We start from the raw sequence: 27,167 nt of genomic DNA on the forward strand, positions 1-27,167 counted from the left end.
TCTCATCAGCCTTCAAAAGACTAAGATCATGGCGCAGAGCACTACCAACCTTCCATCCATTAGCGTTGATGGCAATCCTCTCCAGATAGTTGATGACTTTACCTACTTGGGATCTACAATATGTAGCAACTTGTCCATGGACACTGAACTTACCAACAGAATCGCAAAGGCATCATCTGTCATGGCTAGATTGAAAAACAGAGTATGGAACAACGGACTGCTTACCACAAAAACTAAATTAAAAGTCTACAACGCTTGTGTTATAAGCACCCTTCTATATAGCTGTGAGACATGGACAACTTTTTCTAGGCATGAATCTCGACTAAACAGCTTCCATCTCCGCTGTCTCCGGAAGATCCTTCAGATCTCTTGGAGAGATAGAGTATCCAACACCGAAGTCTTTCATCGTGCAAGCACAACCAGCATCTTTGCACTCCTGAGTCATCGACGTCTAAGATGGTTGGGACATGTCAGGCGCACGGATCCTGAACGGATACCGAAACAACTGCTGTACGGAGAACTTCAGGAGGGTGTGAGGCCAGTGGGATGACCGCATCTGCGTTTCAAGGATGTCTGCAAGAGAGACCTGACCGAGACCAGAATCAATCCAAGTCGCTGGGAAAGCATTGCAGATGGCCGTGTCAAGTGGCGAGTAACTGTGCGCAACGGCGTCAAGCTCTCAGGAACAAATCAGGAAGAGGACAAAGCGAAGAGACAAAGTGGCTTCTGTTCCAAGTCCCTCAAATTTCACATGTCCAAACTGCAGTAGGGACTGCCACTTCCGAGTGGGTCTTTTTAGCCACAGCAGACGCTGCAGACTCTAAACCAAGCATGCTACACCATCATCCCTCAAGGATGGATGGATGCCATTATTATATTGTCACATTTTAAGCAGGGCAAGAGATTGTTGTAGTGACTAGTTCACAGTTTCTTGCATGTCACTTGCACTAGTGTCGCGTGAGCCAAATGACACATGATTGTTAAAACAGCTTTGAAACTGTATCGAGTACTTCAGGATATTGGGAAGTCTCGAGCCTGTTCAAATGAGAGTATAATGTGCCCAGCCCTGCGCTGCCAAATTCTTCAGAATAATCTGCATGTGACTTCAATAGACAAAGCTTAACCTGTAATATAAGACGACCCTTGTATACTGTATTAAACAATGTAAAAATGTTGACCACAGCAAGAATAGTTTAATCTGCAAGTATAAGATAACCTTGTATTTTTTGAATGACAAATTTGGGAAAATATCCTCATCTCATAATCGGGTAAGTATGGTATCTAATATAGATTTTCCTGTTCCAACAAGAAAATTTGTGGATGTACCCCATTTGAGATTAAATTGTGGACTATGTAATCAAAGCTAAGAGGTTCTTAAATTTTTGCATAATAGTACTGTGTAATCATTTACATAAAGAATTCTGTTTAATTAATAGGAATTTGTCATATTTCTCTGCAGATGCGGTTCTTTGAAAAAATTAATACTGGCATCAAATCGCTTAATAACACTTCCTGACGCTGTTCATTTGCTGTCAGATCTTGACGTCCTGGATCTCCGTGATAACCCAGATCTTATCATGCCTCCCAAGCCTGTGGAAGTACAACGTGGAGCAGGCATTGAATTCTATAATATTGATTTTTCTTTACAACACCAGCTGAGACTTGCTGGGGCTAATGTTCCTGCACCAACTCCTTCAGGTGGTAAGTAATGTACAGTAGACAAATACTGTGAAAATTGTTGTTACTGGTTGAAATTATGAGGTGTGTTGATGGGAAATGTATGAAAAAATGTTTGATATTGGCTGTGTGGACAGTACTACGTGACAACCTCCCCCTCCACCTCCCCCTTTATCTTTCTCCCTCCTCGTCTTCATATCAGGTGGGCACATTTCATCCATAGTCTGTGTGACCAGTTTCTCCTTCCCAACCTTCTGGAGTCCATTCCTCTTTCCTCCTGGACTAGGAACTAACAATTCTGGAAACTAGGAATAGATATTTTGTAATTTTTGATGTATCTATCAGTGGTATGGGTATTTTTACTCCTGAATGTAAGTACTGGCCAGCCCTTGTAATTTTCCAGACATTTCGAATCAAGACATCTATATATGGGATTTGTGGGTCCATCTTAAAGGAAAAGCACTGTGCACGTAATGACTAGATTTTTCACATCACATTATAGTGTGGATCAAGTCCGCTGAGATTTCTTCCGCTTTGCGGAACTAAAACAAACTATTTTGTGGCATCAGTTTGAGTCTTCATAAATCTTCCTCACTGAATCATAATATGATGTCTTGACAAATTGTTTTGATGGGATGTGCAAGTGCATTAACAGTGATTCAAATAGAGTACTTTTGATAAGATGTGAAAGCAAGTTCTTGTAAAAAAGTTTCATTACTTTCTCAGAATGCTGAAAAATTCATTCATAGATTTTTGGTGTGAAATGAACAAACAGAACATGGTATTGATTAGTTTTTTGCTAAAAATATGACTTGAGATTAAATTATGTATTTGCAGAATACTGTACCTTATACACTTCTCTTTAAATGAAGTTTTTCCTTCTTGTTTGTCATTCTGTACTGTTCTTCTTTTCTTTTTTTTTTTGCCACTTTTTACTGAGGATCAGAAAATGTGACACATCATCATAATTTTGTATCTTGCTTGTTCCGTTGGTTTTCCTGGTATGTATTACTTCAACAAGTACAGTCAGCTATTTCTTTAAAGTAGTCTGAGGGGATTTCAATTTTTTAATAAGGTCATCATAACTGACTGATTGAATTCAAATTTGTTTTACATTAAGCAAACTGAAGCGTTACTGATGTACAAACAATATTTTAGGCACCAGTAAGGATCCTATTGCAAGGAAGATGCGGCTCAGGAGAGGACGTCGTGACCAGGAAGAAGCAGATCAGGACCAAGCAAAAATTCTTAAGGTAACACAATACAAGATTTTAAGCTTACGAGATGAGAAATAAATGAAAGAATACCCACCAAGTAGAAGACACATTGAGCAGCAAACAGGCACTCACAAAGGACTGTAAGTTACACGCATGTCTGAAAAAACAGATGGTGTTGATGCTCCACAGTTGTGAGAAATAATTCAAAATTATTTCACTAAATGTGAAGTCCTTGATATCAGCTGTGCTGGGTGTAGTTCTACCACCCAGTAGTGACATATGAAAATTTCTACCGGACCAGGACTCAAACCCGAATTTGTTGCTATCGCAATTGGTCACCTTAACACTTTTGGCTGTCCTTGGACTGACCCAAACTTCCATATGTCTCACTGTCTATCACTTGCTTATATTGCAGTCCACTGAATTCGTTACCTACTGCTTGCAACATTACTTGGATTCTCACTTCAAGGGCGTGCCCCCCCCCCTCTCTCACCCCCCCCCCCCCCCACACACACACACACACACATTATGATTCTCACTATTCTATATGATTCTCACTTGAGAGCCAGATACTTAATCATCTACTGTTATCTATATCAGCCATATTTTGTACCATTGTTTCATTGGCCTAATTTTTATTGTAACAGTATCATATATAGGTAAACAAAGTCTAGCACATAAACTGCAGAACCTCATAGGATTTAAGGGAACAAGAAGTGTACATTGCATTTTGAAGTTAGTAGACCTCAGTAGATTATTGAATAGTACAGTAGAATTCTACAACATTTTATACTAAAATATTACACTTTTTTGTGATTATCATAATCTTCAATGGTTTGATGTCAGTTGCTTGATAAAGGCCACCTCTAGACTTTTCCATTTGTTTTGGTCTTTAGTAGTTTTCATCTATTTTGTTTTTGCAGATTTTCTCATGTGATATACAAGCCTTCTGTTAAGTCAATGTCTCAGTATTTTCTTACCTCTTAGAATCCGGCAAAAAATTTCCTTGGTCTATTAATCATTCGTTCACCTGTCTGAATATTTCAACCATCTCCATTTCATTGACATTACACTCGTAATCACATTTCCCATTCCAATCTCATTGGACAAATATATTATACTAGAGCATGACATGTGATTACATTTTCGTGCAATTTGGGTGCATAGATCCTGAGAAATCAGTACCCAGAACAACCACCTCTGGCCATAATAACGGCCTTGATATGCCGGGGCATTGTGTCAAACAGAGCTTGGATGGCGTGTACAGATACAGCTGCCCATGCAGCTTCAACACGATACCACAGTTCATCAAGAGTAGTGACTGGCGTATTGTGACGAGCCAGTTGCTTGGCCACTATTGACCAGACGTTTTCAATTGGTGAGATATCTGGAGAATGTGCTGGCCAGGGCAGCAGTCGAACATTTTCTGTATCCAGAAAGGCCCATACAGGACCTGCAACATGCGGTTGTGCATTATCCTGCTGAAATGCAGGGTTTCGCAGCAATCGAATGAAGGGTAGAGCCACGGGTCATAACACAGTGTAACATCCACTGTTCAAAGAGCCGTCAATGCGAACAAGAAGTTACCGAGACGTGTAGCCAATGGCATCCCATACCATACACGCTTCCAAAAGTGCATTCACCGTGATGTCGTCAAACACGGATGCGACCATCATGATGCTGTAAACAGAACCTGGAAGCATCCGAAAAAATGACGTTGTGCCATTCGTGCACCCAGGTTCGTCGTTGAGTACACCATTGCAGGCACTCCTGTCTGTGGTGCAGCGTCAAGGGTAACCACAGCCATGGTCTCCGAGCTGATAGTCCATGCTGCTGCAAACATTGTCGAACTGTTCATGCAGTTGGTTGTTGTCTTGCAAACGTCTTCATCTGTTGACTCAGGGATCGAGACGTGGCTGCACGATCCGTTACAGCCATGCAGATAAGATTCCTGTCATCTCGACTGCTAGTAATACGAGGCCGTTGGGATCCAGCACGGCGTTCCGTATTACCCTCCTGAACCCACCGTTTCCATATTCTGCTAAAAGTCATTGGATTTCGACCAATGCGAGCAGCAATGTCGCGATACAATAAACCGCAAACACGGTAGGTTGCAATCTGACCTTTATCAAAGTCGGAAACGTGATCGTATGCATTTCTCCTTCTTACACGAGGCATCACAACAACGTTTCACCAGTCAATGCCAGTCAACTGCTGTTTTTATATGAGAAATCGGTTGGAAACTTTCATCATGTCAGCACGTTGTAGGTGTCGCCACCGGTGCCAACCTTGTGTGAATGCTCTGAAAAGCTAATCATTTGCATATCACAGCATCTTCTTCCTGTCGGTTAAATTTCACGTCTGTAGCACATCATCTTCATGGTTAGCAATTTTAATGGCCAGTAGTGTATTTCCCAAAATGTAATCTCTTCATTTCTTGCTGAGTAACCCTAAGTTTTTGAGTGGTTTCTACACCAAGCATCTGTGTGTTAAGTGCTGTGAGTCAGAACTGGTAATAAACACCATTGGTGGTTTGGTTTTGAAGTTCTATTTAGTTTACCAATAAAAAATGAGCCTGATGTCACAACTGTTTACATTTCTAACAGGTTCTGGGAAAATATTGTGAACGGTGTTTTGACATTCATTTGAGATGTAACCCTTGATGAACAGCCATTTAGGAAAATTTTAGGCCCAGAAGACCAGCCATTATTTAAAATATTAGTGGCACATTTGTGTTTTGATATATCTTAAAGGGTAACACATGCCAAAAATGACCAAGCTTCAAGATTAGTTTTTTGTACTTACTTTAGTTCTTTTATAGATTACAAATTATGCAATAACAATGGCAAATAGTGTAATTATCCTTAAAAAAGTGTGAGGTGAGTTCTTGAGCAGTTTTCTGTGGAAAAGTGGAAGCACTTGATGGAACATGTTTTCAACCAGATAACCCATGAAATGTTCGGTGCTAGCGTGGAAATTTATCATCATGCTTGTCAGAATATTCAGCTGCTGCAATTTAAGCATTTTCCTAGGATCCTGCCTAACCACAACCCTGGAAAAAAACCAGCAAAAAATTTTTAGTGACCAATATTATATGTGAAAGCTAAGCTTTTGTTATTGCTATACTTTATGTATTATTAATTTAAACCATTAACTCTTCCTCATGCTGCTTAACAGTGAGGTTGCTATTGGCCGATTACATCACTTGCCCTATGTTCTGAATATCTGTTGTCATTGTCTGGTGAGGTCACGTGACACGAGCTATGATTGCCTGATAAAAGCGCGTCATGCAATGCAATCTCGATTTCAGTGCTTCGGAAGCTATGTACTGTATTTCGTGCAATATGTATTTATTCTTTTATAATATGAAAACATGCAGTGTACATGTTGCAATGCATCCAAGATCGTTCCAAATTGTGTTATTTTTTGCTGAGTTTTGTTTTCTAACTGCCAGAAAGTTCTGTGCCAGTGTATAGATACTTTACCATTCAGAGGATTTATAAGTTTTACAGTTCCAAGGGAAAGTATACTATCACTTGACACAGAATAAATGGACTTTTGCCTGGTGTCTAGTGTATTTTCACCCTGTAAGAGGTGTATGTTCACCCAGGAGAAACTGTATTTTTAATGGGGGAAAAATGCAGGGATTTTTTTCTTCTCCACATGTACACCCTGTTATTGCTCAGTTCTATAATTTCATTGACGACTTGTAAATGGATCATTGTGATATATGATTGATCTTCAATGGTTTTCTTGTATATGGTTGGTGATAATTTTAGTGAATATTTTGTGCATTACAGAGACAAGGCTGATAGCTCTGTTGTTTTTCATGCCATTTCTGTCTTGTTTCTTGTGAAGTAGAAGAATTACAGCATTATTATAGTTTTTGAGATGTGTCTTCATCCACAGACATTATGTAAAAATAAAAATTATTGTAGCTCTTGTTGCTACTTGTTCTGTCAGCCGCCAACAATGGAGGGTGAACCTTTGACAATGCCAATGCCTTGTTTGGCCAAACATCAGAAAAAATTACTGAACAAACAAACGTTGCCAGTGATTCTGTAAAAGTTTTGAAAGTTCCTTTGGTATTACTTTGCCTACATTCTTAACCATTTCTGTTGAAATTCTCTATATTCGTGCCATGTAAAACAGATTAAAAACTGGAGCTTTTGAAGATAATCTACAGTTGACTGTCATAACTGCTGCTACAGTGTCACTGTAATCGACCGTGATTGATCAGCCTACATTATGACTACTCACTGCCAAAATAATGTCGATGTTTGCAGTACTATTGGTGGCCATACAAACGTAAAAACCCTGGTGAATCTCTGTTTAGATTCTCAACGTAGTGTGTTTCAGTGGACCATAAGATTACAGCTACAATCCCAGTTATTGTTGTACATTCTGATTGCTACAGCCTCTTTGATAACAGAATCCTAGTAGATTGATGTGAGGGACAAACATAATTTTGTGTTCATTTGTGAAGCTTTGCTCAGAAAGTGCTGATTTTCCTCTGATTTTGAATCTGCCATGGGTGTTCTATACAACATTCAGAAATAGTTCAAATTGACTGGAAGATACAGTTGTTTCCTCACTGATGAAGCTTGTTGTAAGCTCAAGGGACTGTGAGGTTAAGTATCACCTTAACTGGGTGTGAGGTCTCTTATCGTCTTGAGCAGAAATAAAATGCGTCTTATCCTGTGTCTGCTGTGGATGATACTCTCTATTTGTTAGAAATAAACGTCAAAGAAAAGAAGCAGCACAATACATGAATCACCTTACATTGTTGAACATATATGTTTTTTCCTTTTTTGGAGAGTGATAATTTAATATCACAACTGTGACAACCATTCTTTTGGGTACATATGCTTAAGTTATTTTATCATGGAATCCAAGTGGTACTTAAAAGAAACAGCTGTAGCTCTGTGAGCAACATATCTGGGCTAGGTGATGGAAGCTCTGCACGCTGAGATTTAAGTCAGGATGCTTTGGTGTACAGTACACACATCTGGTGTAGATTCTACTGAAACACTTAAAAATGTCACCTTTGCTGCTCTTGACACTGAACTAGATGTTACGGTGCATGCCATTCATACACTGGAGAAAGTGCTGAAAAACTTTGATGCTGTGTGACCAGATCATAAACATATCATAAACACAGTGCTGGAATGAAGGGTCCCGACCTATTGCATGGCAATTCTTCATACCCCATGTTGCAATTTGCCCCCCATGCAGAATACATAGTCTCTGATTCATGAACTCTGCCACTTTTTTTATGCAGACTGAGCTTATCCAATGTTAGAGCTGAAATATATGTAGCAATCTCTTATTGTGCCTGTATGTGATTCAATATCTCCTCTACCAATAAACACCTAGCACTTTAAAGAATTGAACTACTATTTATGAAACAGCTTCAGATGACTGACTACTTTACAAATAGATTAAATATTTGATGTTAACTGTGCAAGCAAGAGAAAGTTTAGAAGAGGTTTGAAAGTTTGTTGGAAGTTGTGAAACATTCTCATTGGGAAATACTGGATGAATATACTTCGGGTAATTTACACTCATTTTCAAACAAAAGCTACTTTTTTATACTTCTCAATGTTTATGACATCAAATCTCATGAACTGTGTGTCATACAATGATGTAAATTTGCAGGTCTGTTCAGTGATATATGTGGATACTGACAGCAAACTGTATTACGAATAGGCGGAGTAGGAAAGAAGCAACAAACTAAAATATCATGCCTAATGTTGAAATTTGGTAACATGAACAGTGAAAATGTATTAAGCAATAAACATTTTTTCCTTTAATCTTTTTGTGGAGGATATCAATGAGAGAAATATTTTGTAAAATTTTGAAATTATGTGTAAAGTTTGTTGGATGTCACCACTAAGTGATTGTAATCTCAAATACTGGATGAATCAAGGTCAGGTATTTGCGCGCCATCAGTACTGCTGCTCCAAGACAAATGTACCGTTCCTAACTGCACCACATACTTGTCTCATTGTGTTAATCTTTAACAGAAGATCATATCTCGTAAAGTGACTTGCAGTCTGGCCAAAGTGGCCGGAGATAGTGGTCTGTGTGCATGAGGTGTGCCTGCTTGTGTGATTGTGTGTTTGTTTTCCTTTTTTTCTGAAAATGGCTGTGCTCAGTGTGTAACAGTCTTTCTGCTGTGCCTGTCTGCAACTGACTGTGTCATTCTTACAGTTAGTAGTAATTTACCCTTTTTATAATTGTTGATATTCCAACGTGGACTTTCCATTCTTTCATTTGGTAATTGAGATGGAACCTATTAGAAATTTACAATGATTTGTACTTTGCTTAATGAGGAAACTGAAAATATATGAGTTGTGTTGAGTAAAGAGCCATTATCATCATCATCATGACTGAAATAGCAGATTGTGAAGTGGAAGATGACAAAAGACGCTGCTGAGGAAAATAACAGCATCACTGTGAAAGGTAGTTCTGTGTATACTGCCATTAAAGGCCAGATAAGGATACTGTGTGTCACGATTCTGTTGGCATATAGACCTACAGTGTGTAACGGCACTCCACTTGTAAGAATACTCGAGTAATCACTATTACTACCCTATCGACACACACCTCCCCCTCCAACAAACCCCCAACTTGTAAAGGGAGTGGGTGAACAAGAATGAGGAAGAGGTGACAGGACAGGGACTTGAAAATGTTGGATGAAGGTTATCATAAATTGAGGCCAGGTAATTTCTGGAGCAGAAAATGTTTTGTAAGAATAACTCCTATCTGTGCAGTTCAGAAAATCTGGTGGTGGGATAGAGGATCCAAATGGGTTGGGCATTGAATCAGCCCATGAAATCAAATGTGTGATGTTCAGCTGCAAGTTGTGCCACAGGGTGGTCTACTTTGTTCTTGGCCACAGTCTGGCAGAGGCCGTTCATCCTGGTGGACAGCTGGTTGGTAGTCATAGCAATATAAAAAGCTGCGCAATGATTTCAGCAGAGCTGGTATATGACATGGCTTCTTTCACAGGTGGCTTGGCCTCTGCTAGGGTAAAATAAGCCCGTGACAGGACTGGAAAGTGTTGGGTGAATGGATTGTGCAAGTCTTGCACAAGGGTCTTCCACAGGAGTAAGGTTACTGTGGCAAGATGTTGGGATTAGGAGTGGCATGGAGATAGACTAGGATGTTTTGGGGGTTGGGTGAGTGATTAAACACACCTTAGGAGGTGTGGGAAGGCTCTCGGGTAGGCTGTCCCTCATTACACCGTATGATGACAGGAAATCAAAGCTCTAACAAAGAAAGTGGTTCAGTTGTTCCAGTCTAGGGCGGTATTGGGTGAAGAAAGGGGCCTTTGTGGCTGGTTTTTGCGTGTGGTGGGAGGATAGGGGATGTGTGGGGAAATGGCATGGGAGATCTGTTTGCAGACTACGTCTGGGGGATAGTGCCTGTCTGCGAAGGTGATACCCTTAGTGTACTGGGTAAGTGAGTTGTTGTCTCTGCAGATACACTGTCCCCTGGTGGTAGGCTGTATGGGAGGGATTTTTTGTGTGGAAGGAATGACAGCTGTCAAAATGCAGGTACTGTTGGTGGTTGGTGGTTTTAATGTGGACAGAGGTGCAGATGGAGAAATCAGAGAGGAGGAGGTCAACATCCAGGAAAGTGGCATACTAGGTTGGGGGGCACCACATGAAGCAGATGTGAGAAAAGGTGCAGAGGTTGTGAAGAAATGAGGATATGGTGTCTTGGCCCTGAGTCCAGATCATGAAGATATTATTAGTGAACCTGAATCAGACTAGGGGTTTGGCATTTTGCGAGGCTAGGAAGGTCTCCTCTAGATAGCTCGTGTGCCATTTCCCCCAATCCTCCCATCAAACCCAAGGACCAGTGACAAAGGAATTCCCCCTTTCTCACTATTACCGCCTCAGACTGGAACAACTGAACCACATCTTTCATCAAGGCTTTGGTCACCTATCATTATGCCCTGAAATGGACATCCTGCCCAAGATCCTTCCTACCCCTCATAAAGAGATGTTCCATCACCCACCCGTCCTCCACAACGTCATAATCTATCCCTATGCCACTCCCAAACCCAACCTCTTGCCACAGGGATCATATCCCTGTGGAAGATCCAGGTGAAGGACCTGCCCAATGTGCCCACCCAGCAGTTCCTGTTCCAGTACTGTCACAGGCTATCCTACCCCATCACACCTGTGAAGGCAGCCATGTCATTTACCAGCTCTGCTGCAATCATTGCACAGCTTTATATATTGGAACGACTACTACCCAGCAGTCCACCAAGATGAATGGCCACTGCCAAACTGTGGCCAAGAGCAGAGTAGACTATCCTGTGGCAAACGTGCAGCTGAACATAACATACTTGATTTCAATGGCTACTTCATTTCATGAGCCATCTTCAATCCTCCCCTCCACCAGCAGCTTTTCTTTATTGTGCAGATGGGATTTATCCTTACATCACATTCTGTGCTACTGAAATTAGCCGGGTCTCAATTTATGGTAACCTACTGTCCCCACACCCTCCAACCACCAGTTTCCATCCACTCCCTCTGCTCTATCACCCCCTCTCTATTCTCGTATGCCCATCCTCTTCATGTGCTGCCCTCTGCCAATGCAACTGCCTGTCTTTCCCCTTTTCTGCTCCTCTCTTTTTTTGGTCTCCTCCCGTCCCCCTCCCAACCTCCCTGCCCCACAGCCTCCAGATGCTGTGCCTGTTGACTGTCCATTTCCCACATGCTCTGCCAGATAGTGCCTTCTGTTCCACCACCCATACCCTATCATCATCCCTTCCCCTTACCCACCATTGATGCCTCCTTTCTACATGAAATTTGCATTCTGGTCCAAATTGTTGGAGGTGGTACTCGTGTGTGTGTGAGGTGTGCTTGCTTGTGTGAATGAATATGTGTGTTGTTTCCTTTGCTGTAAAAGGCTTTGGCCAAAAGCTAATGTTTAAGTGTCTTTCCATTGTGCCTTTCTGTAGCCCAGTGTGTCATCTTTCTACTGAAAGTGTAGGGAAAGATAAGATTGCTTCTTACTATGAAGAAGACACACTAAGTTGCAGGCAAGCGCTATTAAATGACACTTACACAAAACTTTTGGCCACAGCCTTCATCAGCAAGAGAGAAATAGAGAAACACCCATTATTCATACACAGAAGCAAGCTCACAGTGTCTTTTAATTGTATAAAATGCATGTTTGACCATCAGCTGCTTCTTATGTCTGCTTGTGTCTGTATAATGTGTGGATGGATATGTGTGTGTGTGAGTGTATACCCATCCTTCCCCCCCCCCCCCCCCCCCCCCCCCCCCTCCTCCCTAAGGTAAGTCTCTCCGCTCCCGGGATTGGAATGACTCCTTACCCTCTCCCTTAAAACCCACATCCTTTCGTCTTTCCCTCTCCTTCCCTCTTTCCTGACGAAGCAACCGTTATAATAGAGGGAAACATTCCACGTGGGGAAAATATATCTAAAAAGAAAGATGATGAGACTTACCAAACAAAAGTGCTGGCAGGTCGATAGACACACAAACAAACAAAAACATACACACAAAATTCTAGCTTTCGTAACCAACGGTTGCCTCGTCAGGAAAGAGGGAAGGAGAGGGAAAGACGAAAGGATTTGGGTTTTAAGGGAGAGGGTAAGGAGTCATTCCAATCCCGGGAGCAGAAAGACTTACCTTAGGGGGAAAACAAGGACAGGTATACACTCGCGCACACACACACACACACACACACACACACACACACACACACACACACACATATCCATCCACACATATACAGGCACAAGCAGACATTTGTAAAGACAAAGAGTTTGGGCAGGGATGTCAGTCGAGGCGGAAGTACAGAGGCAAAGATGTTGTTGAAAGACAGGTGAGGTATGAGCGGTGGCAAATTGAAATTAGATATTAGCGGAGATTGAGGCCTACTAGAAATTCCGCTAATTTCTAATTTCAATTTGCCGCCGCTCATACCTCACCTGTCTTTCAACAACATCTTTGCCTCTGTACTTCCGCCTCGACTGACATCCCTGCCCAAACTCTTTGCCTTTACAAATGTCTGCTTGTGCCTGTATATGTGCGGATGGATATGAGTGTGTGTGCGAGTGTATACCTGTCCTTTTTTTCCCCCTAAGGTAAGTCTTTCCGCTCCCGGGATTGGAATGACTCCTTACCCTCTCCCTTAAAACCCAAATCCTTTTGTCTTTCCCTCTCCTTCCCTCTTTCCTGACGAGGCAACCGTTGGTTACGAAAGCTAGAATTTTGTGTGTATGTTTGTGTTTGTTTGTGTGTCTATTGACCTGCCAGCGCTTTTGTTTGGTAAGTCTCATCATCTTTCTTTTTATATATATAGAGGGAATCATTCCACATGGAAAAAATATATCTAAAAAGAAAGATGATGAGACTTACCAAACAAAAGTGCTGGCAGGTCAATAGACACACAAACATACACACAAAGTTCAAGCTTTCGCAACAAACGGTTGCTTCGTCAGGAAAGAGGGAAGGAGAGGGAAAGACGAAAGGATGTGGGTTTTAAGGGAGAGGGGTAAGGAGTCATTCCAATCCCGGGAGCGGAAAGACTTATCTTAGGGGGAAAAAAGGACAGGTATACACTCGCGCGCGCACACACACACACACACATATCCATCCGCATATAAACAGCACAAGCACTGTGAGTCCAGATCATGAAGATGTCATCAATAAATCTGTACCAAACTTTGGGTTGGCAGGCCTGGGTAACCAAGAAGGCTTCCTCTAAGCGACCCATGAATAGGTTGGCGTACGAAGGGGCCATCCTGGTACCCATGGCTGTTCCCTTTAATTGTTGGTATGTCCGGTCTTCAAAAGTGAAGAAGTTGTGGGTCAGGATGAAGCTGGCTAAGATAATGAGGAAAGAGGTTTTAGGTAGGGTGGCAGGTGATCGGCGTGAAAGGAAGTGCTCCATCGCAGCGAGGCCCTGGACATGCGGGATATTTGTGTATAAGGAAGTGGCATCAATGGTTACAAGGATGGTTTCTGGGGGTAACGGATTGGGTAAGGATTCCAGGTCGAGAAAGTGGTTGGTGTCTTTGATGAAGGATGGGAGACTGCATGTAATGTGTTGAAGGTGTTGATCTGCGTAGGCAGAGATACGTTCTGTGGGGGCTTGGTAACCAGCTACAATGGGGCGGCCAGGATGATTGGGTTTGTGAATTTTAGGAAGTAGGTAGAAGGTAGGGGTGCGGGGTGTCGGTGGGGTCAGGAGGTTGATGGAGTCAGGTGAAAGGTTTTGTAGGGGGCCTAAGGTTCTGAGGATTCCTTGAAGCTCTGCCTGGACATCAGGAATGGGATTACCTTGGCAAACTTTGTATGTGTTGTTGTCTGAAAGCTGACGCAGTCCCTCGGCCACATACTCCCGACGATCAAGTACCACGGTCGTGGAACCCTTGTCCGCCGGAAGAATGACGATGAACCGGTCAGCCATCAGATCACGGATAGCCTGGGCTTCAGCAGTGGTGATGTTGGGAGTAGGATTAAGGTTTCTTAAGAAGGATTGAGAGGCAAGGCTGGAAGTCAGAAGTTCCTGGAAGGTTTGGAGAGGGTGATTTTGAGGAAGAGGAGGTGGGTCCCGCTGTGACGGAGAACGGAACTGTTCCAGGCAGGGTTCAATTTGGATAGTGTCTTGGGGAGTTGGATCATTAGGGGTAGGATTAGGATCATTTTTCTTTGTGGCAAAGTGATACTTCCAGCAGAGAGTACGAGTGTAGGACAGTAAATCTTTGACGAGGGCTGTTTGGTTGAATCTGGGAGTGGGGCTGAAGGTGAGGCCTTTGGATAGGACAGAGGTTTCAGATTGGGAGAGAGGTTTGGAGGAAAGGTTAACTACTGAATTACCAGATTGTGTTGATTGGAATTTTGAGGTTTTTAAGGGAGTGGAGCTGGAAGTGGGAGATTGAGTAGATGGGAGAGACTGGGTTTGTGTGCAATGAGAGGAGGTTGAGGTTTGCTGGAAAGGTTGTGAAGGGTGAGTGAGTTGCCTTTCCGGAGGTGGGAAACCAGGAGATTGGATAGTTTTTTGAGGTGAAGGGTGGCATGCTGTTCTAGTTTGCGGTTGGCCTGTAGGAGGATGCTCTGAACAGCCGGTGTGGATGTGGGAGAGGAAAGATTGAGGACTTTTATTAAGGATAGGAGTTGATGTGTAGGTGAAGGATTAGGTGGGTGAGGGCAATGGATTGTTCAGTTTGGAACTGGTATAGGGACTGATGGAAAGAAGGGTTGCAGCCAGAGATGGGAACTTTAAGTGTGAGGCCTTTGGGGGTAATGCCAAATGTCAGACTAGCCTGAGAAAATAAAATATGCGAGCGTAATCTGGCTAGGGTGAAGGCATGTTTGCGGAGGGAATGTAAATAAAACTTAATGGCAAAGAGTTTGGGCAGAGATGTCAGTCGAGGCAGAAGTACAGAGGCAAAGAGGTTGTTGAAAGACAGGTGAGGTATGAGCGGCGGCAAATTGAAATTAGAAATTAGCGGAGATTGAGGCCTGGTGGATAACAAGAAGAGAGGATATACTGAAGGGCAAGTTCCCATCTTCGGAGTTCTGACAGGTTGGTGTTAGTGGGAAGTATCCAGATAACCCGGAGGGTGTAACACTGTGCCAAGATGTGCTGGCCATGCACCAAGGCATGTTTAGCCACAGGGTGATCCTCATTACCAACAAACACTGTCTGCCTGTGTCCATTCATGCAAATGGACAGTTTGTTGCTGGTCATTCCCACATAGAAAGCTTCACAGTGTAGGCAGGTCAGTTGGTAAATCATGTGGGTGCTTTCACATGTGGCTCTGCCTTTGATCGTGTACACCTTCCGGGTTACAGGACTGGAGTTGGTGGTGGTGGGAGGGTGCATGGGACAGGTTTTACACCGGGGGTGGTTACAAGGGTAGGAGCCAGAGGGTAGGGAAGGTGGTTTGGGGATTTCATAGGGATGAACCAAGAGGTTACCTCCTCCCCATTCTTGTCTCCCATCCTGTACATTTGCTGGCCTCTACCAACAGACCAGCCCACTTCCCCCACTCCTCTCCTTTTTCACTCCTTTTTCTCCCCGCCTTCCTCTCCCTCGACATCCAGACACAGCACCTGTTGGCATTCTAGTCATTGCAGTTTCCACCAGACAGCATTCGTCTCTTTCCCCACACATGCACTACTATTCTTCCCCCTTCCCTGCCCCCTACAAATTGCAGCTTGCAGTGCATGTGATAATTGTATTCCGGCCTGAGATGCTGTAGTTAGCTGTCATATGTGCATGAGGTGTGCTTCCTTGTGTGTTTGATTTTTATCTGTCTCTCTTTTACTGATGAAGGCTGTTGCCAAAAGCTTTATGCAACTGTCCTTTAATTGTGCTTGACTGCAACTTGATGGGTCTTCTTTAGGGTAAGTAGCAATCTGTCTTATCCTAATTGTTTATATTCCTTCGTGGAGTTTCTGTTGTTGGAATTATCTTAGAAGTTTTTACATAAGCGTAGTTACTTGCTTGGGGTGAGCAGTCAGATAAGTGTTATGTGCTTCATTTAGGTTTAGTACACTCTTCTGTAACAATGTGTAGGGACACCATCAGTCTGTGCAGAGCTGGAGATAGTTAGTCCTTTTGTTACTTTTACCATTTCATCTTGTATGACAGTGCTGATGTACACTGACCTATTCTGTGTGCTTATTGTATATTTTTTGGGCTGGATGTTTCATTTAAGCTTGAATTTTTCACATTATGTTCAAAACCTGTGAAAAGTTGTTAAAGTGCAGCTGTTGGAGGTGGATTGTTAAATTTTCTGTTTATGTATGATAATGTTAATTTTGCTAATGATCCTTTTTTCACCAGTCCCTATATTTTTATGTAACTCTCGGCGTGAATTTTGCCTTATTTGTTCTGTTGCTTTACCTCTTTTTACCTCTCTTATTACTGTCTTTAATGTTTTGAAATTCTTTTATAGTAATTGTGTAATTAAGGTGAAGAATTATAAACAGTTGCACATTTTAAGTTTTCCCTTCTGACATGGTATCCTTATTCTCCTTCTGATCCAATTGTTTATTCTAGAATTTCCCCTTGTGGTTACAGTTTTCTGGTGAAATGCAATTTGAAAATAATGGGTCAATATGGGGTACAAGTCCAACAAATAACTGAAAGTATGGACTATCTTTGTGTCTATGTTTTTGATGATCCAACAACATCGTTTATATGTTCATCTTGCCTTTGGAGGATCTCTCTTTTTTTCTCCCTAGTGTTTTGTTCCTTGATTTTTGGATTTGACTAAAGCAATAAGGTCATAATTTTTACAATGTCTGTATTCTGTTGTGGCTTATAGTTTCCACAAGTGATGACTTTGACTATGACAGATGCTAAGCTAATCAAGAGCAAGATCATTTTGCTAACTAACGTGGACACTGCACCTCCAAGACACATATCATATACGTTTCAGAAGACCTATAGACTATTCCACAGACGATATTAACTTCTGAGGGAGTCCCGACACTTCACATTATATGCAGTTCACAGCTGCATTACGCCTTCCACACCACATAGTAAATTTGTCACACCTGCTGTACATGCACAAGAGCTTTCTTTTGTGGCCTAGGGCATCTCAGGTGATAACATGCAATTTGTTCTCACTGTTGGAGTATTGGACTCACAAAATTTTATTGTTATTATTAGATGTGGTGCAAAAGAAACAACCTAAGAATGAATACACATACGTCAATATCTGTTTCCTTCATCGATTGCACAAACCGACGGACATCAGCATTCAACAAGTGGAAACTGTTAGTAATGGAGTACCTTCCACTTCTTACATCATCTGCCATCACTGGTTTCCATGACTGAGGTTTCTGATACCACATTCAAATAAATTTGGATGAGCCAGTTACCTTTTGTGGTGAAAAACGGAATGATTTCCAGTATCTCCTCACCTTTCGACTCATAATTACTGATAGCAGATCAACTTTGTCATTCTTGATTATTCAGTGACACAAGTAGCCCCCATAAAGTGGAAAACATGGCATTGTGGAGATGGTTACGGGCACCAGTGCTAAGGAGTAGCAGCACTCACTAGCGGAACAAGTGAGTGCACTACCTTGCTGAGTCGACACTCTTCAGCAGTAACTACAAGGAGCTCCAGCCACTTCCAGCAGCACTCAACCTACCAGACACCGTAGTGCATGAGCTAATGTCATCTAGCCTGCAAAACCGTGTCAGTATCATTATTACTTTGGAAACTTTGTGCATAAATGTGTATTCCCACATTATTACCCAAATGGGAGCAACAATTGGAATTAGGCACAACTGATCGCTCAGTTACTGCAAATAGTTTTGCCCCCACTAGAAGAAAGTGGGTTGCCAATGCTCCGCTATGTGAGAACAGCGTACTCGCTTGTACTGGCGCTCTTGTCTGTGTCAAACACAGCTGACGGGCACTCTATTCTTCACAATGTTCTAATGTCGCAATGACTGCACATCAAGGATAGATGGAATGAGCTAGTTTATGTGATTGACGCAAGTTTCAGTGCCCTACCTACAACGTCAAGAAGTCATTTATCATGGCTCACAGCAGTGCAAAATTTGAGAATTCCTATGTTCTGCCCCCATGATACAGTCATGAATTTACGATTCTCACAGAATTTTCAGTGAATTATCCTGATCTCTGACATCACTGAGCCCATAATCAGTGCAGATTTTCTCCACTGTTATGATGCAATTGTGTCCATATGGGAGGCTGCACTTCACTAGAACAATGAAACTGTTCATGGACACATGATAATTTTGCAACACATTTTTGTGTCCGCAACTAGCACACTCCCACATGAAAGGACTTCAGCATCAGCAGAACACCTGCCCGTGGAACAGTTTCGAGAAAAACATAACACCGTACACCTATATTCCCACTGTGGCAGGGGCCTGTGCTATTTACAAGGTCCTTCAATTGGCTCCTGGTAAATGTGCTGCTGCAAAGAAAGAGAGAAAGAGCATGAAGAATTGTTGGCTATGGTGGTCAACAGACATTCTGACAGCTCTTGGGCATCACCCCTACATTTAGCTCAAAAGACAGTTCACGGTGTTGTGTGAGGTCTGTCGCACTTTGAATTCATGCATCACACCGTATTGTATCCTGTTCCTCACTTACACGATTTTACGGTCACTCTGGCAGGCTTGCAAATATGTAGTGTTGTTGAATTCCTGAAGGCGTATCATCAAATTCTGGTAGCACCGTAGGATATACGATATACAGCAATAATCACGCCTTTTGGTTTGGCCTCTTTGAATATGTTCGGATGCCATTTGGTCTTCAGGATGCCGCAGAAACGTGGCAGCGTTTTATCAGTGAGGTCCTCCATACTCTGGATTTCTGCTTAGTGTCGCTTGCAACATGCCGATTTTTTTCTACATCTGCAGCTGAGCAAAAATTCACCTACAGACTATCTTTCAGAGGCTTTCCAATTATGGATTGAAGATAAACGGTGACAAATGTGTGCTGCTCAAAAGAGGCAATGGACTTGGTGGGACATGGAATGACTCCCAAAGTTATTAAGCTCTTATGATCTGACATGGACTTGTTTCAGTCAGTTCCCCTACCAGAAACATATCAGCAATTACCCCATATCATAGGTGTTACTAATTTCTACAGGCGCCATCTACCGTGAACAGTGATGGTCCAGGCAAATCTCTCAGCAGCGATTTCCGTCAATAGTTCACAAGGAAAATGTCCAGTTGTGTTGACACCTGAAATGTCTGCTTTCCACATAGTGAAATCCTCATTGCAAAAGGCAGTTCTCCTTGCTCATCCTCTGTCTTAAGCGCCACAGGCTGCGGTTGTAGACGTTAGCCAGGTAGCTATAGCTACAGTGCTGTGACAGAATGTAAAAGGGTCATGGCAGCCCCCTCGATTTTTTTTCTCACGAGTTGTCTGACGCGCAGACTAAATGGACTGCCTACGACCATGAAATGTTTGCAGTCTACAAAGCAATTAGATATTTCCGACCACAATTTAAGGGATGCTGCTTCACACTCTTTACAGACCATAAAGGTATTTCATTGGCATTTAACAAACCACACAGTTTGGCTCTCCTTAGCAGTTTCTCCAGTTAGAATTTGTCACACAATTCACTACCAATTTCTGTCGCATGCGAAGAGTTGCAAACATAGTTGGTGACTACTTCTCTAGAATCAACACACTCTCAGCAAGAGTGTATCTAATCCAGCCGGCTATGGCATGGGGAACAGTCGAGAATGTACATGAGTTCCTTACGAAGCAAACAATGGGAATGCAGCTGCAAGAAGTACCTACGGACAACTTCCTGATTTTGTGTGACATTTCACATAGCTGACCTCGACCTTCTGTTACTTTCCATTGTAGGAAGCGATTCACAGTCTCACACATTCTGGAGCCAACACGACTATTCATATGTAACAGACAGATATGTTTGGCTGGGGGTAGGACATAATTGTCATTTGTGGGTTAAGACATGCTTTCCTTGTCAGTTGGCCAAAGTCAGATGCCACATCCATGAATCTCATGGTTCCTTTCGACAATCAATAGGCCATTTTCCTCATGTCCACAGACATCCTGCAGGGCCATTACTGTGGTGCAAGGATTCAAAGATATTCTGATGGCTATTGATAGATCTACTTGCTAGGTCAAAGTCCTGCCTACTATGGAGATTTCTGAAGAGACAGTTGCAAGAGCATTTTTGACAACATAGATTTCGAGTTTTGGGTGCTTGACAGATGTGACAACAGATCAAAGGTGACAATGTGAGCCTTCTTTGTTCAATGAACTAGTTGATTTATGATAGTTCACTCATCAATGTTTCTTCAGCTAGCATCTTCTACCATCTGGCAAGCAAGGGCATGGTAGAATGCTTGAACAGAACATTCAAGTCGTCATTAATGTGTCACAAGTTGTCCTGGTTGGGAGTATTGCCACTGGTATTGCTCAGGCTATGGACTGCTTTCAAAAGCTACCTCGGCACTTAAACAGCAGAAATGTTATACAGTGAAACTCTAAGACTCCCATCATAGTTATTTCTGCACAACAGAGAAATGAAGCTGAAGATTGTTGCTCGTTGGTGCTACAAATTACTACATCACATATTTATGACATTCAGTGGTGTCTCATTGCCATGCAAACTCACCCATTTTTGTTCGTAAAGATCTCTCTCTGTGTACCCATGTCTTTCTCCATATGAATGTCATTAGAGCACTCTTCCAACTGCCTTACAGCAGCCCCTTTCCAGTTGTAGAAAGAGATACTTATATAATGAGGCTCTTAGTTAATGCTTAGCCAAACATGGTTCCCATTGAACTGGTAAAATCTGCATACCTGCTTCTGTTGGTTGACACTGTGCAATGGCAGCCTCTCAATTGGCCAATACCTTCTTCTAGATCTTCTCCTGCTGAGCAGGCCCCCATGCCACTGGCTCCAGATGTCACACTGCTGTCGTCAAAAGTGGAGTCAGCCACTGCAGATGCTCATGTGTTGAAAGCCGTTCTCCACTCAACGAGCACTCACACCCACTGATATCAACACCAGTTCGCACGAGAGCATGCAAGATAATGGTACTTGAACTCTGCTCTACAGGAGGAGGGCTGTATGGCGATGCAAGCAGTCCAACAAGTAACGGAAAATGTGTACTGCCTTTGTGTCTATGTGATGGATGAGCTAACAGAATCTTTGTTTACGTTCTCATTCCTTTTTAAGGTCTCCCTGTTTTCACTACAGGGTATTCCATTCCCTGATTTTCGCTGTTGACTAAGGTAATAAATTTATGATATTTATGACACATATATTCACATGTAGATTATTGTTTCTGCAAATATACCAATGAAAATGTTAAATTTTATCATTTGGATCATTAAATTTATGAACAAATGACAATTTTACTTTGTGTAGTAGTTTGTTATCCTATTTATAGCATCCAAATTTTAATTCTTGAATATATGTTGTTCTCAGTACTGCCGTTTAATAGAAAATACTTTCAGGATTAATGTTTGTTGTTTCTTAAGTGTTACGTAAAAATGAAATGTGTTTCTTCCTGATGTGAAAACATATTACTGTTAGCAGTGTTTTTAGAGCTAACAGTAATGAGAGTGGCTGCTTTGTACTAGCAAGAAAACCACACACAGTTCACCATGTGGCTCAAAGTGAACGCTTAAGTATTGAAAAGCATTCTGAACACTGTGCTGTTGAAATCAAACAATCTACATATACTGTTTATCTAATGGCAGTTAAGTTATCTGAATATATGAACAGAGTTAAAAGTGTTATCTGTTTTTACAAATAGAAATGTAAAGAGATCATTTTATGATGATATTTCATAAATTTCACAAATATCTCATTCATGGTGAGTGCCGTCAAAAATTTCTTGACAACTTTCAGTAACCCAAAACGTAATAATAGAACCAACTACGATAACGTATAATTCAAATACTTAGATGGTGTGTTCTTGGACCCATAATTTGTCTTCTTTATTAATATTCTTAATTAGTCAGTGACCTTCCTGACTATCCAGGTTTCCTTTCAAGTTCCTAGTTCATGATAGTTAAAGTCCATGTAATCATTAGTTTCATCTACAGAAGGTATATCAAAGACCCTGAGATTACCAGCATATTTAAAAATCTATTGCAGTCTCGGTCCTGAGACAGTTGTACAAAGAATATTGTTCTTACAATATTAAGCTGGCTAAATTGTATAAGTGTACAGTAAAATATGGCAAAACAATTTTAATTTAATATATTGTATTCCTATTTGTAATTAACATATTCCATTAGACCACTGAGCTGAAAAACCACTGAAATATGTTTATGCTGGTCTTTATTCTTTTGATCTTATTGTTTTGCAATGTTATGTTTACAACTACAGCTCTAATTCTTGATATCGTCTCTTTACAGGGAATGAAGGATGTTGCAAAAGACAAAAACAAACAGAAGACTGCTGAAGAAGCGAAAGCTGTATCGCTGAAGTAAGTGATAACTGTTATGGGAAACAAAAAGAGAAAAAATAGATTTTTACACTTAATTATAGCATATATTGATTTACTCCTTAAGAAATGGATTACACTTTATTCAATCAAGTTTGAACTATCTTCTGGGCAGTACACCCCCCCCCATTCCTCCTCCACTGCAGGTAACCCCCCCCGACACACATTTTTTAAAAATATTATTATTTGTCTTGATTCTTACGTGTTCCATAAATCCCATCGTGAGTGACAGATTTCAGGGATGTGGGGAGGGTCAAATTGTACACCACATGACAGAAATGCTGGCTGGCGCAAAAGCTTCAGGAGGTGACATGTGTAGTACTGCCAACAGATGCACATAAAAGTGACACATTACCTAGTGTTTCGAACTAACAATTTTATTCATCAGGGAGGGGAGAGGGATTGGTTGGGAGAAATGTAAAAAGGAATGGCTGGTCACTCAGATTCCAAGAATGAGAGGAAGCCACTTGTAATGAGGATGAGGAGAGAGTAAGTCAGAGATGGTACATTGGTAAAACCTGTGCCATCTTCAGTCCAGAGATGAGAAGGGAAGTGTGAAAAGTAAATATAGATTAGAGGGAAGAGAGGTGAATTATGCAATTAAGAAACAGGGGGAAAATGGACCAAAATGTGTCCTGTTATCATCTGAAACATTATGAGCATCTGCTTAACAGCATTGTGGTCCACCTCTGGAATGCAGTACACCAGAATTTTGCATGGCATGGACTCTACTTGAGCTGGTGCACTGACTCGGTGATGGGGCAGATGCTGCACAGGTTCTTCATATGGCTGTGGTGGAGAGCAAGGCCAGCCAGCAGCGTCCCCCATATCTGTGGTGTCCTGGTGGCAGTTGTAGGTTTGCAAACTGGTGGCAGCAGAATTATGGTGACTGAAACAGACTGGGTGTCACTTAACAGCAGAGCTGGTCAAACGTTGATGGGCTGGTTCACGTATCCTTTAATACTGCTTCTCTTTGCTGGTTCCACAGTAAGTGTGTTGCATAACAACCTCTGGAGTGTGTTGATGTCTTGGAGGTGTGGCGTAATCCGGAAGTAGGTCAGCAAAGCTGCATCAGTTCATAGTTCTGGTGCTCATAGTCTTTACTACACAGGAGCTGATCACATAGTTCAATGACCAGCGTCTGTTGTCTGGCTCTGACCTCATTGCAAGTTTGGACTGTGACATCTGCTACAAGTTCTCATATTGTTTTGTCCCCCTTTCAAGCCAATGATGATGTATCCATACATAGTCATCGACCTGGCGTAACAAGGAACATTATTCGTATGATCTGGCAACACTGATGATTCTGTGCCCCCTGCAATCACAACTGAAACCCCCAGGGGACTGGCCGCTCTTTGGTGGGTTTGTGCTTGGCTATCATGGGGCTCCAGCCTTTGCAGCATCTTTTCCCTTCCATGCAGTATGTCTATCCTCTTGCTGTTCTTTTTCCCCTCCTTTTGGAAACATGTCTGGGCTATTTTTGGAAAAGTATTCTGTATTTTCGGTAGTCAATATCAGAACACTCTCCACTGTTTTTTGTTCCTTTTTTTTCTTTCTTTGTTCACCTTCTCCTGTCCTTCCTCCGCTTTCACGTTTGATGGTGTTCTTCTTCTTCTTCTTCTTCCTCCTCCTCCTCCTCCTCCTCCTCCTCCTCCTCCCCCCCTCCCCCTCCCCCCCCCCCACCTTCATGTCTGATGCGTAACAGGTGACTGAATAACGCGTAATTCCCAGCCCTGTGTCAACAGCTAGGGCTCAAATGTACCCATGGTACAGGCCAGGCCCAGGGAGGGGTGATTGCCTGAGCAGCAACCATTCCAAATTGCCGAATGGTCCCTCTGCCACGTGTTTGGGAGGTGTGACCTGAGGTGTGAATCATCACCTAAATTGGGTGAGGCCCCCTCTGAGAGGGGCCCCCAGTTGGAAGGAGTGCGCTATGGAGACGCTGCCAGTCGTGAGGGATTTTCTTGCAATGAGCCAATCATTATGTTTACAGTCCACGTGTACCAAACATAAATGGAATGGAGCTCCCGATTCAAAGACCCTCCCGTCTGCACCACTGTTCCTCACGGTTTCACGTACTCGAGACAGTCAACAACCCTTTGCAACAGTAAATCCAGTAAATGGCAGTTTGCTTTTGGAGAATACTTCTGATTCTTGAGCACAATAACTGCTTGCTGCTTCGCTTCTCCACGGCTATTCTATTCGTGTCGAGGCCCATAGAACTCTCAAATTCTCCCCGTGCTGTTATGTGCACTAGGCTGCTCAGTGGTCTGACAGTGGCAGAAATCCATACGTACCTCTCCGATCAGGGTGACATTGCCATCCGTCGCGTGATGAAAGAGGTAGTGCATCCTTAGTGCCACACAGACTCTTTTTCTCACCTTTGATAGAGTGTTGCTTCCATCCGAGATCAAAGCAATCTGTAAAGTTATCAGTGTCTGACCGTACATTCCGAAGCCGATGCGCTGCTACCGGTATTATCGTTTCAACCACACTCAAATGTCTTGTTGACACCTGGTCAGACGTGTAACCTCTGCTTGCAATTGCCTGCCCTCTTGTTCCCTTCTCTGCAGTGGCGACCGTGCCACCTCCTCCTGCGATTGTTCCGTGTATCTAGATGAGTGGACTGTGTAGGAGATCCTGGTAAAGGAAAAAGTCACTCTCAAGTTATTGGCTAGTCACAAGCTCTGTGCGTTCTGCCATCTGGCTCTTACAGTACTGTTATTGCTGCATCTTGCTTCGTGGAGGACGTGCAACTTCATATTCGGCACTGTGGTTGTGAAATCAACCAGTGTCGTGCTAGCATCGCTGTCTCCTTGTCCGACTGTGCATTGAGCCACCGAATGTTCACCTCCCAGGGTGAAGTCACCAGCTACACAAGTGACACGCAGGAAAGAACAGAAGGAATACTCCCGTGAAGACTTCCTACATCCTTCCAGCCAACAAACATCTAAGTGTTCCTCTGCCAACTGGAAAGGCTCCGAGAAGTCCAACAAAGGCAAACGGTCTTCTCTCTCACCGACTCGGAGATTCTCTTCGACGCTATTGCTGGGTGATACCCTCGCCTAGCCGACCTCCGTGTCACCGGTGCACACTGCCAATTGCTTTTCTGCCCTGGACTGTGCATATCAACAGAGGGAGAATGCCAACACCTCTGTAGAGATTAATTTTAATTTTAAAAATCGACAGCCTCAGTTGCACAGATTACCTAGATTTACCTAGGTCTCAGTCGGGATAACCCAGCCTTCTTCAGAATAAAAGTAACTACCGTTTGTCCGTAGTGGACATCGTCAAGCTAAAACTACAAAGCCATAAATTATATTCAGACTGTAAAAACTTATCTGAATCTGCCTCGGTCCCACTTCACGACCGTGTTGTGGCAGCCACGAGTGCTGTACAGTTCCGGTACATTGGGTGCAGCCTGTATACTAGTGTTTTCAGTACCCCATTCCTCTGTGAAGGGTGGTGACAGTGGTCTGCTTGCAAATAAAGATCAATGTGTGTTTTCTTCCAGTACACACGATGGCCCGGGGTACCGTATGCTCCTCTTAATCGTGACGTCCAGGAATAGTAGTCTTCCTTGTTCTTTGGTCTACATAGTGTGTGACGCCAGGGCCTCTTCCTCAAAGTGTTTCTTATACAAATTTGCAACGACTGCCAATTGTGAATCTTTCCATGTGTTCACCATATTCCCCATTAAGTAGAAAATGGATGGAGGTAAGGACATGCCTGAAAAGGTCAGTGATCTTCCCATTGAATTTCTGACCAAAGAGCTCTAGAGATGCTTGTAGAGGCACTTTGGTGAGCAGCAAACCGATGTCAGAGCTCACCGTGATATCTGAGTCTTTCAGCCTAATGTTGTTGAGGCATTTCACAAAATCCACAGAATTGCAGATGGGATGTGGGCGTTTATCCATATCAGGGCTTAGTATTTCTGACAAGTATTTTGCCACCAAATGTGTTGGAGTCGTGATGTTTTTGACAGTGGGGTGTATCGGCACTCGCATCTTTGTGGACCTCGGGGAGTCCATAAAGTCGTGGTGGACAGACCTTTGTGCTAACAATTTCTTGATGACCACCTCTGATAACTCTGAGTCCTGAGTCCTTTAGAAGTGCCCTGTCTTGTTCTCCGCCTTCTTGGTGGGATCAGCATTTATTGTCCTTTAGGTGTCATCATCTATCAGACCCAGCATCTTCTCAGTGTAGCCCTTGTGGGAGACAACAAAAGTAGTGTTGCATTTGTCAGCAGGTAAGATAACAATCTCAGATTGCTCTCTTG

At 42.6% G+C, this 27,167-nt stretch overlaps 1 protein-coding gene across 1 annotated transcript in view; it reads left to right on the top strand.

The window, feature by feature from the left end:
- The window catches only part of LOC126164465 (protein flightless-1), a 167,036-nt gene that overhangs the window by 43,333 nt on the left and 96,536 nt on the right, over nucleotides 1-27,167 (top strand). The window contains exons 7-9 of the mRNA XM_049920242.1: nucleotides 1,460-1,701; nucleotides 2,836-2,930; nucleotides 22,800-22,870. Coding sequence (XP_049776199.1) covers nucleotides 1,460-1,701; nucleotides 2,836-2,930; nucleotides 22,800-22,870 — 408 coding nt within the window. The remainder of the gene's footprint in view (nucleotides 1-1,459; nucleotides 1,702-2,835; nucleotides 2,931-22,799; nucleotides 22,871-27,167) is intronic.

The sequence above is a fragment of the Schistocerca cancellata genome, chromosome 1 (assembly GCF_023864275.1).
Source record: "Schistocerca cancellata isolate TAMUIC-IGC-003103 chromosome 1, iqSchCanc2.1, whole genome shotgun sequence".
NCBI classification, from domain to species: Eukaryota; Metazoa; Arthropoda; class Insecta; order Orthoptera; family Acrididae; genus Schistocerca; species Schistocerca cancellata.